Source organism: Alosa sapidissima, chromosome 3, assembly GCF_018492685.1.
Source record: "Alosa sapidissima isolate fAloSap1 chromosome 3, fAloSap1.pri, whole genome shotgun sequence".
In the NCBI taxonomy this organism is placed as follows: Eukaryota; Metazoa; Chordata; class Actinopteri; order Clupeiformes; family Clupeidae; genus Alosa; species Alosa sapidissima.
Genome location: NC_055959.1, coordinates 9,743,879 through 9,756,619, shown reverse-complemented (window position 1 = coordinate 9,756,619; position 12,741 = coordinate 9,743,879). Strand labels below are relative to the sequence as shown.

At 41.1% G+C, this 12,741-nt stretch overlaps 2 protein-coding genes across 2 annotated transcripts in view; one reads left to right on the top strand and one right to left on the bottom strand.

The window, feature by feature from the left end:
• Positions 1 to 10,417, top strand: part of si:dkey-11f4.7 (piezo-type mechanosensitive ion channel component 2) — a 36,501-nt gene extending 26,084 nt beyond the window's left edge. The window contains exons 39-55 of the mRNA XM_042085874.1: positions 118 to 279; positions 568 to 1,047; positions 1,637 to 1,895; positions 2,232 to 2,420; positions 2,657 to 2,888; positions 3,438 to 3,570; positions 3,885 to 4,032; positions 4,448 to 4,662; positions 6,292 to 6,450; positions 6,675 to 6,822; positions 7,136 to 7,324; positions 7,822 to 7,914; positions 8,182 to 8,351; positions 8,453 to 8,569; positions 8,685 to 8,764; positions 9,006 to 9,225; positions 9,617 to 10,417. Coding sequence (XP_041941808.1) covers positions 118 to 279; positions 568 to 1,047; positions 1,637 to 1,895; positions 2,232 to 2,420; positions 2,657 to 2,888; positions 3,438 to 3,570; positions 3,885 to 4,032; positions 4,448 to 4,662; positions 6,292 to 6,450; positions 6,675 to 6,822; positions 7,136 to 7,324; positions 7,822 to 7,914; positions 8,182 to 8,351; positions 8,453 to 8,569; positions 8,685 to 8,764; positions 9,006 to 9,225; positions 9,617 to 9,872 — 3,250 coding nt within the window. The 3' untranslated portion in view covers positions 9,873 to 10,417. The remainder of the gene's footprint in view (positions 1 to 117; positions 280 to 567; positions 1,048 to 1,636; positions 1,896 to 2,231; positions 2,421 to 2,656; positions 2,889 to 3,437; positions 3,571 to 3,884; positions 4,033 to 4,447; positions 4,663 to 6,291; positions 6,451 to 6,674; positions 6,823 to 7,135; positions 7,325 to 7,821; positions 7,915 to 8,181; positions 8,352 to 8,452; positions 8,570 to 8,684; positions 8,765 to 9,005; positions 9,226 to 9,616) is intronic.
• Positions 10,418 to 11,274: 857 nt separating this feature from the next.
• Positions 11,275 to 12,190, bottom strand: LOC121705169 (ATP synthase subunit epsilon, mitochondrial-like). The gene is made up of 3 exons (XM_042085986.1): positions 12,050 to 12,190; positions 11,604 to 11,725; positions 11,275 to 11,448 (listed from the first exon to the last, which is right to left on the bottom strand). Coding segments are annotated over exons 1-3 (156 nt in total). The 5' UTR covers positions 12,082 to 12,190; the 3' UTR covers positions 11,275 to 11,446.
• Between the last annotated feature and the right edge of the window lie 551 nt (positions 12,191 to 12,741).

Below are 12,741 nucleotides of genomic sequence, written 5' to 3'. Positions count from 1 at the left end.
TACCTTATTAGAGTCAGATATGCACTCAAATTCCCAACTTTTCATTTCAGTTTGAATAGCCCTGTGATGTTTAATGGTCCTTCCTGTCTCTCTCTCCTCTCTGTCTCTGTTGTTCAGCTGTCTCACTGATGATACATTGCTGGGCTCTCGGCAGCCCACGCTGGAGGATCTGGACGCGCCGCCTCCACCACCGAACACTGGTCTGGAGCTCCGCCGCAAGCTCCTCAAATCAGCTCGCATAGACCTGAGCTCTTTTGACAGCGACGAGCCTCCTCCAGCGTAAGACCTCCTTCAAATGTCTTCAGTACAGGTGTTGGTCATTATTAAAGGACTGTGACTGACTGAATTAAATAAATGAATCAACTGTGTCATCATTCTGCGGCCGGTTTACAACTGTCTAATTTTGATAATTGGTCATGTGATTGTTAATAATAGGCATGGTCATTGTCTGTTGTTAGTTAGCTAGTGGGTAGTAGGCAGTTCAACTATCCTCTCACACTCACGCTGTATCTTTCTATCTGTGTTCCTGTCTCTGTTCCCTTTCTTTCTTCCCTGTCTTACTGTCAGTGTTGTAGATGGAGAGAGGAATGCTATTGAAGAGACTGATGCTGTTGAAGATGATGGTGCTATTGAAGAGACTGATGCTGTTGAAGATGATGGTGCTATTGAAGAGACTGATGCTGTTGAAGAGGATGGTGCTATTGAAGAGAGTGATGCTGTTGAAGAGGATGGTGCTATTGAAGAGAGTGATGCTGTTGAAGATGATGGTGCTATTGAAGAGAGTGAGGCTGTTGAAGAGAAGGATGCTTCTGGAGAGAGTGAGGCTGTTGAAGAGAAGGATGCTTCTGGAGAGAGTGATGCTGTTGAAGGAAGTGAGACTGAAGAGGAGATCGATGAGGAACTTGAGGAGCATGCACAAGAGACCGTGCAGTACCTGGAGTCGTGTGACAAAAAGTCAGAGGAGGACCCGGGTGAAGCCACCCCAGAGCCTGCTCCCCTGAGTGAACAGACACGAGCCCTGACAGCCAGTGAGCTGCTGCTTAATGAGTTAGGTCCCTTCACAGCTTTGCACTGTTACTGCACCACAAGTCAAGTCAAGTCAAGTCAAGTGTATTATCCCACGGGGGGAAATTAAGTTGCAGTCAGGGGTTAAGAAACACACAACCAACGACACAACACACACAAGTTAATAAATAGCAATGAAGACAGCATTACAACAAAGATAGACAAGGACCAGTACATTAAATAAAATACAGTGCAAGATCACTCCATGGAGAAGATAAGCAATAGTCCAGAAGTCCAGTGAGCAAGAGGAGCAGAATAGTGACATCATTTGAGCAAATTCAGCATGTTAATGGCAGTACATACAAAGGTGAATTGGTAATGTTTAGTCCTATGGGTGGGAACTCTATACCTTCTACCTGAGGGTAGAAGCACAAAAACTATAGAGGGGGTGGTCAACACAGTCCAAAATGGCCAGAGCCTCCCTAAGGACATGAAGGTCAAATAAGGTAGTAGGTAGTAATCAATTGCTTTACTATTCTGCAATCAGTTTACAACTGTGTCATTTTGAAATTTAATAACGTGACCGTTAGTAATGCCTATGGGCATGGGTGTTGTTTGTTTTGTTCTGTAGTATGTTCCAAAACCCAGAGATTGAGGAGTCCGACAAGTTCTACCAAGTTCTCCCCCGGCCCCTGAGGTTGCTGTTCGCCCTCTACAACACTATGGTGTCTCAGTCGGAGATGCTGTGCTATTTTGTCATCATCCTGAACCACATGGTGTCGGCCGCAATCTTTTCCCTGGTGCTGCCCATCCTCATCTTCCTCTGGGCCATGATGTCCGTCCCACGGCCCACCAAACGCTTCTGGATGACCGCCATCATCTACACAGAGGTTAGCTTCTACCATAATCTACACAGAGGTTAGCTTCCACCATCATCTACACAAAAGTTAGCTTCCACCATCATCTACACAAAAGTTAGCTTCCACCATCATCTACACAGAGGTTAGCTTCCACCATCATCTACACAAAAGTTAGCTTCCACCATCATCTACACAGAGGTTAGCTTCCACCATCATCTACACAGAGGTTAGCTTCCACCATCATCTGCACAAAAGCTTTAGTCCAGTCTTTTAAGTCATCAGGTGACAGGAAGGAGTACTTTAAAGGAGTACTGTAATTGTGAATGTAATTGTTTGTTGTTTGACAAGCTATTCCTGTCTTCTCAGCTCATCGTGTTGGTGAAGTATTTTTTCCAGTTTGGTTTTTTTCCATGGACTACATCGGCTTACCGTGGCATCAATGCTGATCGTCCATTTGCAGTGCCCAACATCGTTGGTGTGGAGAAGAAGGATGGCTATGTGTTATTTGACCTGCTGCAACTTCTGGCACTTTTCTTCCATCGTTCAATTCTCAAGGCACACTTACCACTCTCTACTCAAGAAATACTATGATAGGGATTATTTAATATTGTTTATGTTTCTATTCATGGTATTTGGCATACCATGCTTTTGTCCAAAGCGACTTAAAGTATGTGAACACTACATTAGTTAAAAATATAACTGTATTGTACTTCACATATTCTATGGTAGTATAATTTTGATTTATGAGCATAGAAGATTATTTAGGCTAACTTTGGCTTACCTGTCAACAGTGCCATGGTTTATGGGACAACAAAGAGGTGGAGATGCCTGACTTCTTTAAGAAGATGAAGAAGAAAACTGAAAAGAAAAAGATGAATGCAGGAGGAGGAGGAGGAGGAGGAGGAAGAGGGGGTGAAGATGCCCTGGCCCCTCGGAGACGGCTACCCTTTCTGCCCCTGCAGGCGTCCACCACTTCCTCCTTGTTCAACAGATTGGGGCGAAGCCAAAGCTCAGAGCAGCCAGGTGTGTACTGAGTTACACTCTAAAGAAATGTTGGTTGGGGGTTTGTAGGCATGCAAACAGCAGCCCCCCCAGATAATCAAATATCACTTTTCAGTAAGATGCATGCTGCACAAATATTTATGGTCCTCTGACTAGAACAATCTACCCCATGCAAGGTACGCTTATATAGGCTAGAAATTATGAATAGTCTGTGAAAAAATCAAAAAGTACCAATCAAATACTAACAATTATTACAAAATCCTACAAATGCAGGTGTTAAGTGTCATCATCAGGGAATGTCATGGTTTTCCTCACATGGGAAATGATTTTGAAGAGTTCAAATGCAAAACCCTCTAAATCCGTCTGACCACTTTTCTTTTAAATGAGCAATTTTTTTTATCAGGCTCCTATAGGGTTTTGCCTTCAAATTGATATTTCAGATCAGGAAGAGAGTGGTATTTAGTGGGTTTTGAAGCAAAATTATTTGATTCACGTATACTATGTTTAGAGAGCATTCACTTACCATCGTTATCATGCTTCTAAACTCTTCATTTGTCGTTGGTTCTGCAGATGGTCAAAAGCCAAAGAAGCGCAAGTCTAAGAGGAAGAGGCAAGTTCCCAAAGTGCAGCTGACCCGCAAACAGAGGATCCGTCAGCACATCAGAGAGAGGGCTCTGGTGGTCAAAGCTGCCCTCATTGAGGTGTAAGTTTGCATGCAGACACTTGCATTGTGACTATTTGCTTCATATGTAGAGATGTTATCATTTATAACTCTGAGTCTTATAGGCAGGCTACACCAGGCATGTACCTGAAGTGTTCTATCTGTTGCAACAATTAGATTCCACTTTATTCAATGGAACTGGCTACACCAGACCTGATAGTGGCTTCAATTGTGGACCCTGTGTAGCCCTGTTGCTAGAGTCAGTTTTTTTTTCTTGCTGTCAGACATTACAAGGAAGAGTGTTATTGTCTCAGTCTTCTCTTCACTCCTGTCTTCCCCACACTCTCTCCTCTCAGTGGCCTACACATCTACTTACCCATCAGACAGTTCTTCTATGACATCATCCATCCTGAGTACAGTCCTGTGTGTGATGTATATGCCCTGATGTTCTTGATTGATGTCGTCAATTTCATAGTCATCATTTTTGGCTACGGGGCTTTTGGGGTAAGTACATATCATTTGGTAAAGGTAACATTTTCTGAATAACGAACTTGATGAGGGAAAAAACATTAAACATAAGGCTTTGAACAGTCATGGACACTGAGAGTTGAGTGTTTTATGGCCTGTGGTCCCTGTTCACACCAAAGATTCCTGAGCGCTACACATAAGATTGATCACTGGCCAGAAAATATGTTGGGAATGAGTTTGTTGTAAAAGTTTGTTGTATGGCGGCCATTTTTGCAAGCTCAAGTGTGATCATAGAAGCTTATTACTGTAGGAATCCTATGCCTGTATCCTGACATTTTTATATTATTTATTCTTGAAGCCTACATGTCAGCTGTAAAATCTTTGGTTGGTACTATAGATTTCCTCCTTTGGTAGGTTGAGGGTTCTCTTTTGTATGTGTGCGTGGGTGTAGAAACACAGTGCAGCAGCGGACATCACAGAGTCATTATCAGAGGACCAGGTCCCAGAGGCCTTCTTGGTAATGCTACTCATCCAGTTTGGAACCATGGTGGTGGATCGGGCGCTGTACCTCCGCAAGACCCTTTTCGGAAAGTGTGTTTTCCAGGTTTTGCTGGTGTTTGGGATCCACTTCTGGATGTTCTTCATCCTACCTGGAGTGACCGAACGGTCAGGAATTCTCATGTCTCTATACACATAGAACGGCACTTTACAATATGAGTACATTCATCAGGGCTTGAAAACGAAATTATTCTTCAAACGTTCCGTTCCGAACGGTTCAGATAGGCCTATGTTTAACGTTTTCGTTCTTGCATGCGTTCCGCCACCAACATATCGGTCCTGAACCGGTTCGGAACGCAAAATATCGTTCGTTCTTAAAGTTCCGGCAGTGTTTGGCGGGCCTATCAAGTCTATTTTTGTGGACTTTACCTTAGAATAGACGTAGGCTACTCATTATTTCCCCTTGATTTAGCCTATACCGTAGCTATGGCCAAAAATAATAAATCACAGGCGGCATCCAAAAACATTCAGATGGGCTATCCATCCCATAGCCTACAGACTTACTGTAGGCCTAACCTATGCCTATAAATAATGTCTTATCAAAAATATTTCTGGATACGTGCTAAACTCCTTACCTGGTTGTAGCCTTTTGGAGTTTTATCCATATGGAGATCTTCAAAGGCTTGCGCTATAATTCCAACCCTGTTTATAAACGAACCTGTCTGTTGCTGACAATGCCTATCTCAAATTTCCTGTTTAACTCTTCTAGGCTACATAGAATAGGCTATAATTGCGCAAACATTTCAAATCCCGACTTTAAAACGACAAGGCGTGGACAGGCAAAATAGGCTATTACGCATAGGCTACAAACAATTTCCAAATCAGTTTCAGTAGCCTACGCCAGTGTTTCTCAAACTTTTACAGACCAAGGACCACTTAACCATTAGAAAAAACCTCACGGACCACATAGCTAATAGACACAATAGGCCTACTCACTGAACCCACCTTGCTTATTGTCTTTGCACCTTGCTTATTGTGTCAGAGGATTCATATGATTTAAATTGGCATAGCTTACATAGGCAGTATTGCAGAACTTTGGATTTACATACAAGTTGGTTCAATATTGCAAACAACGCATCTATATTATTTTTTACAACAGCTCGCGGACCACTTGGGATAGCTTGCGGACCACCAGTGGTCCCCGGACCACACTTTGAGAAACACTGGCCTACGCTACGAGCTGGCCTAAGATCCGAAGTGGCAGACGGATAGGTTACACTACAACAGCAAGACAAAATATACCCATTTGGACCAAAGGTCCATTTATTCGTTTTTTTTATTTCAAACTGCAGAAATCAAATTATTAAGCTGTTATATAGAGAACGAAAAAAAAAACCCGTTATTAACCGGTTTTGTGGATTTCAGAATAACGTTTCTGTTCCGGAACAGTTGAAGACCATTTTGTTTTCGTTTCCGTTTCCGCTCCTTGTAAAATTCCGTAAAATTCCGTTCGTTTTCGTTTTTCGTTTTCGTTCCTTGAACCGGTTCGGAGCCCTGACATTCATACATATTCGGAAGAATTTATCCCAATTTTACTCACCTAGTTGTCGTTTAGCAACCACAGTCGGAAAAAAGAATCATTAGTTAGTTCTGGAACTGAGCATACACACACACACACACACACACACACACACACACACACACCATTGTATCAATGTTATGAACACTGAACAACAATGCGCAAGATGGATAAAATTGTTCTACATCCCAAGTTCTGTTTTTTATTTTTCCCCCTAGGAGATTCAATAGTAACTTTGTTGCCCAGCTGTGGTATTTTGTCAAGTGCATCTACTTTGGCCTGTCTGCCTATCAGATCAAGTGTGGGTACCCGAACAGAGTTCTGGGGAACTTTCTCACTAAAAACTACAACTACCTAAACCTCTTCCTTTTCCAAGGGTAAGCATGTGCACAGCAATACACTGATTCATACCTGATTAAATAAATGTCCATCCTGCTTTTTAAATGTCCATGCTTGCCATTGCTGTCTGAATCCCCTGTTTACTGTCTTAAGTATACTCTGTATAAGATTGCTGATTAAGGTGGCTGTTTTATTCCATCAACTTGAAAAAAGACGATTAAGAAAAAAGAAAGTATTTTTTTTAATCTGCTGTCATCCTTAGGTTCCGGATGGTTCCTTTCCTAACTGAGCTGCGTGCTGTAATGGACTGGGTCTGGACAGACACGACCCTCAGCCTGTCCAGCTGGATCTGTGTGGAGGACATCTATGCCAACATCTTTATCCTCAAGTGCTGGAGGGAGTCAGAGAAGGTTTGTGTGTCTACAGCTGTAAACTGGCAGGAAAATACTCCCGAAAAAACATGTGCAAGGACTGTGAACTGTGTGGTATTGAATTGTGTAATGATTGGAAGCCTAATTTTACACACTTCTCGATGTATGTGGTTAATAACACCCTATTTACAAATGTTTACGTGTGCACATGTTTATTTTTGGTTTACAGGGACTTTAAAGGATTTCTTAAATGAGCCTGCAAATGCCATTCACTTCACTAAACATACTGTAGGTTTTCAGTCTGTTGCACAGGTTGCCTGTGACTCAGTAAGTCTCGTGTGTGACATTTCAGAAATATCCACATGTTCCTGGTCAGAAGAAGAAGAGCTTGGTGAAGTATGGCATGGGAGGATTCGTCATTTTTACTCTGATCAGTATAGTGTGGTTCCCTCTACTCTTCATGTCATTGGTGAAATCTGTGGCTGGAGTCACCAATCAGCCCTTAGGTGTCTCCATTCAGCTCAGTATTGCAGGATATGAGGTAGTTACACTCTCATGGCATCTTCCAGTTTGCTTTCTGTTTGTTTATCTCTGTAGTCATGCTCAGGAATCATGACATTTCATTTGAGCAGTATTTATGACTCCAAATCATACGTTACACCCACAAATTATCAAATTAAGTGTATGTGTGCATGTGACATGCATTTTATTGTAGCATATTGCATTATAGAATTTGTTTTTGTTTAAATACTATGTATTTAACAGTGAACACACAGTGAGGTGAAGCACACACTAATCCCAACGCAGTGAGCTGCCTGCTACAGCGGCGCTCGGGGAGCAGTGAGGGGTAATGGCCAAGGTGCCTTGCTCAAGGGCAGTTTAGCCGTGGATTGCAGTGCTCAACCATTCCCCCGCCCACAATTTTCCTACTGGTCGGGAATCGAACCGGCAACCCTTCGGTTACAAGCCCGAAGCCCTAACGGCCACGGCTGCCCAAATATTCTTTGTGTACACTAATTCATACCTTTTCTCCTCCAGCCTCTGTTCTCCATGACTGCCCAGGAACAGAATTTAATACCGTATTCAGGAGCTGCTTATAACCGACTGACCAACAATTACGCCACTTATCCGGTAATCAGGCCAACGTTTTGCACAAAATAAAGCAGCTCACTCCAGTTTAGATACTCACAAAGTCATCACACCAATTGCATGTTGTAAGACTCCTATTACATTGAATATACTCTATAACTATATAGGTTATGACGCAACCATAGTTCTGTTAGTTTCTTTCACTATTTGTCTCTGCATCTATATCTCCATTGCAGGACTTATTACATTCATTTTGCATTTTCATATTGTATTTGCTGTGTTATTCTGACTGCCTCCACACTCCCACAGTCTGCAATGCAGTTCTTGGTGGGTTACATGCCTGAGGACATTGTGGTGGCACAGATAAAGAGTGATGCTAGTCTCCAGTGGAGCATCAGTCCAGCCAGTAGAGATGCCATGATCCACGAGCTGAGCAACTCCACACATATTTACATCACACTGCGTTGGATGTTATTACGGTATAGACCACCACAAGCACACATCACACACACTCTTAGGCTTTGTCATAGCATGCTGGACTTGACTGTGAGGGGGTTAATACATGTGTTTATGACAACAGGAATGCCAGCCTTTCCATGAATGTTGAGACCGTGGGTGAATATACAGTCAAATATGAGGACAACAGTCTGAGAGATGAGATTGTCAAGATGTTGAAAGGGAATCACAGCAATGTTGTGTGCGTGTCTTTACAAACATAACACATACACACACACACACACACACGATGCATTACTGATATAAACACTGCCATCTTACTCTCTGCTTCATAATAAGTAATATTGTCATGATAGGATTATAGAGTCTCTGCTGCCTAAATATATACGAGGGCCCTCAGGACCAGAAGCAAAGATGGCCAATCGGCTGAATGTAGGTGAGTCAAGCACACTAGCAGAATGAAATAAAAGCTATCACTTTGTCTCTGTCTCATTCACTGAATTGGGACTTACACATTTCATCAAGCTCATTATTATTATAGACACATTACATGTGCATATATCTAAAGATGTTTTAAAGATAGTTTTAAGTTGTAAAATTATATAATGAAATAATGTTTTGAAATATATCTCATATAACTCATTAAAATGTTTGATGTCATTTTTCAACCCTCAAAGAGCATTCGGACGATCCAGATGACGTTCAGGACTATGCTTTCTTCCGTCCCTTGGCTATTAAACTTAAACAGAGTTCCGAGGGGTCACAGCCTGGGCCACAGTGGTGGGTAGTGGAGGAGTGTGCTCCAGCATATCCACCAATGAAATGCCACAGCATTCAGCTGGTCATCTTCAATGACAAAGTCAGCCCTTCAAGTCTCAACTTTCTTGCAGGATATGGGTAAGACCTATTAACTAGCTGTTCTGCAAACCAGAAATGGTGAAATACTGGCTTGAAGTAGCACCTTGTTTTAGAAGACATGATGTCTCTGATTGTTACAGAATTTACATTAATAGCAATTGCTAAGTTGTATTGATTATCCTATATTCAGTAGAGTACAGAAGAGAACAAGAACATTTGTTGTAAAATGTATTAATTAATGTAACATTAGGGCCCTAATTAACTACATTTTTGTATGTCATTATGACATAAGTATTGTTGGAATTATTGTATTGCAATGTATACATACATTAATCCTGCTTAAATGCTTTTTTTTATATGAAAGGCTTTACAATCATTCGTTTTGGATCGTTGTTTAAACCCTTCTCTCTTCACCCCCATTCTTGTGTAGGATCGTGGGTCTCTACATGTCTGTCGTGCTTGTGATTGGGAAGTTTGTGCGTGAGTTCTTCAATGGCATTTCTCGTTCCATCATGTTTGAAGAGCTGCCATGTGTGGACCGTGTGCTCAAGCTTTGCACGGACATCTTCGTTGTGCGTGAGACAGGAGAGATGGAGCTGGAGGAGCAGCTGTTTGAGAAGCTCATCTTCCTATACCGCTCACCAGAGACTATGATCAAGATGACCAGGGAAAAGAAATACAACTAGCACATTATAACACTTTTTGTGTTAAATGTTTTATAAGCATTTTTGTTTCCTGAGGTTGTTTACGATAATTACAACCAGAACCTCAGGGAGACCGTGATGTCACATCTCAGGCAAAGACATTGTCTACCAGTCTGATGACCATAACTAAGTATTGGGCATTAACACTGATTTGATCCATCATATCTGGTAAAGACATGACCTTATATTTTTTCCCCCAGATGAAATGTCATTTAGCTTAGTTCAATATAGCTGCCACCTGTACTGCAAAGTGTCTTATGAAATGTTGACCTGCTGGATGTAGGCTAAAACTGCAGTTGCATGCATATCTGCCAAACCTTCACCTGCTACCTCACGAGCAGGTGTTCTTTACCTTGAATGTGGAGAGGAGGGGGGTATCTATTTGTACAGAAAGCCTGAAACACATTGTGGCCCTTTTTATGTAAATAAAAATGAACTGAAAACTAGATGTACGTATGCCACAATCCCATATGTATTATGGCTCTACTGAAGTATCACCATTAAACTTGAAGGTGAAGTTAATTCAATTTCAGTACCTTTACCTGTCACTTCTCTTGTCAAGAGTGAAAATGAGATCTCGGGCATGATCAGGTTCTATAATTGGACAACCAACAACTACAATGACAGGAACGTCAACCCAATGTTCTAGCCGAGGCTGCACACATGAATCGTACCTTGCAGTTAGGGACTGGAGGTTATTGCTTTAGCTCATGAGTGTCAAGACAAGTAGTTTACAATACATTTAATAACTATTATCTTTGAATGAGAGAGCTAGGAAATGTATTTCATATAATGCATATTTCCAAAACTGTAGGCTAATCAGTTTATGTAGGAACTAGTTCACCAGTTCCTTAATACTGATATTTTAAAGAAAAAATTTACATGGTTATTTCAATTTGACTTTAACCACTGACCCCCTGTAGACAGACATGGAACATTACTTTGAGGTAGTGGAGATAGGGAAGCAGTAAAGTGAGACAAAGGTAAGATCTGGCTGTAATACATTTAAGTCTGAATAAGCTATGTGAATGATCTTAATCATTAGATGGCTTTGATGAATGTCAGATTTGTTAACAACAGTATGACATTTACAACTAAAAATCTTGACAATTTTCTTAATGACTGTTGAAATAAACTCACTCATTCAAATTAATCTGCATCTTCTACCTTCAGCAATAGTTATTTCCATTTCAGCAGTAACAGTTGGTGGGCTCAGCCAGGGAAGTTCACATTGCACATCATATTGAACATTGTAGCTTACTTGGCCTACACATTCTGGTGTGCATCAAAACAATCTCCTGACTGCTTTACTTGACAAGAGAGGCTTGTAGGCCTATATTAGGCAAATGTATGGGAATGAGAAAAAAAAAAATCAAATCAGCAATCATAACCAAGACATTTAATTACATATTTAATGGTGGAGCTTTGGAAAATTAAAATGTCGTTTTCCACTGCTTTTGTTGATGACAAACATACTAAGGAACGTTTCACGCTAGAGGTCTTCTTCCAGCTAAGGGCCCTTTGGACACAACATCAAGGACTCAGGTTATCATGGCTCCTGTCAAGAGACGACACATCAAGTTAGTAGCAGCCATGCGCTGTATCGGAGATTACATACATCAAACCTACGACAAATTAAACCTGTTAGCAGCTAAATAACCGTTAAAAAGACAACTCTTTGACATGAGGAACGATTATTAAACATTGACTTACATGCGGTCTTCGGTCGGTTTACTTTGACACTGGTTTCCGCGGCTTTGAGGGCCTCTGCTTTCAATGGACCTTTCAAGGCTGCCCGAACAGCACTAGCACAAATCGCCGAGAAGCGAATGTAGCTGGAAAAAAAGAGACACATTCTGACTTGATGCGTTTCTCGCATACTGACTTGACGCATTTCTCGTATTGTGTATCATATCAACTCACACCGGAGTGTTAAGTAACTAAGGTCATGATACTGTACTGTTAGCCACAACTCGTGAGCTAGCGCGTAACATTAACGTTACTGTATTAGCCTAGCTAACAAGTCACGTATTTTCTTCAGCCAACATCGTGCCATTAAATTAGAATGAATGTCACAAAATGTCCAGACTACAGCAACATTATGCTATAATTTTGCACGCAAGAGTGAAACAAAGTGTTCCACTTAATTTTAAAGTTACCTTAGACCTGCTTGTCTCCAGTATGCGACCATCTTGCCTGCAATGTTGTTCTCAAGGACGAGAATGTTCTTCCTCTATTTTGTACTTGTAAGAGATGGACAAAAAATGGTGCAGTGGCGCCACTGTATGGATTGGAGGTCTGAAGTTTTTGGAGACGGACTCCGCTATCCAAGCATCCCACTTTTAGTGGGTTTTACAATGATTTCCTTTATTATACAAAAGCACTTAAAGCTATGAAGTCTAAGAAAGCAGTACAACTTTTGAACAGTGTTGCATAATATGATTTAATGACTAAGCCCTAGTTATATGGGGGGTTTTTTTCTGTTGTGTTTTGTTTTTCTGTTTTGATTATTATTTATCTTTGCTTCCTCCTTTTAAAAGTGCATAGATGGATTCCTTATGGATTGTTTTGACCCATGTTTATTGTACTTGAATTACCAAATTATCACAAAAAAAGGTATCCGAGCATGGAGGATCCTGTAAAAAAGATCATAATATAGGCTAATATAGCTATAGTAGGGAAAATACGTCATATTTAATCAACATTTTGATTATATTTCACACAGGGCCTATTAATAACTGACCACATTTCATTTCATAAATGCCTTAGGCCTACTTCTAGCCTAGGCTACTGTATTTCCCATACAATGGATTGTTCCATAACTGTCAATATTTTGAAAACCTGTCCTGGG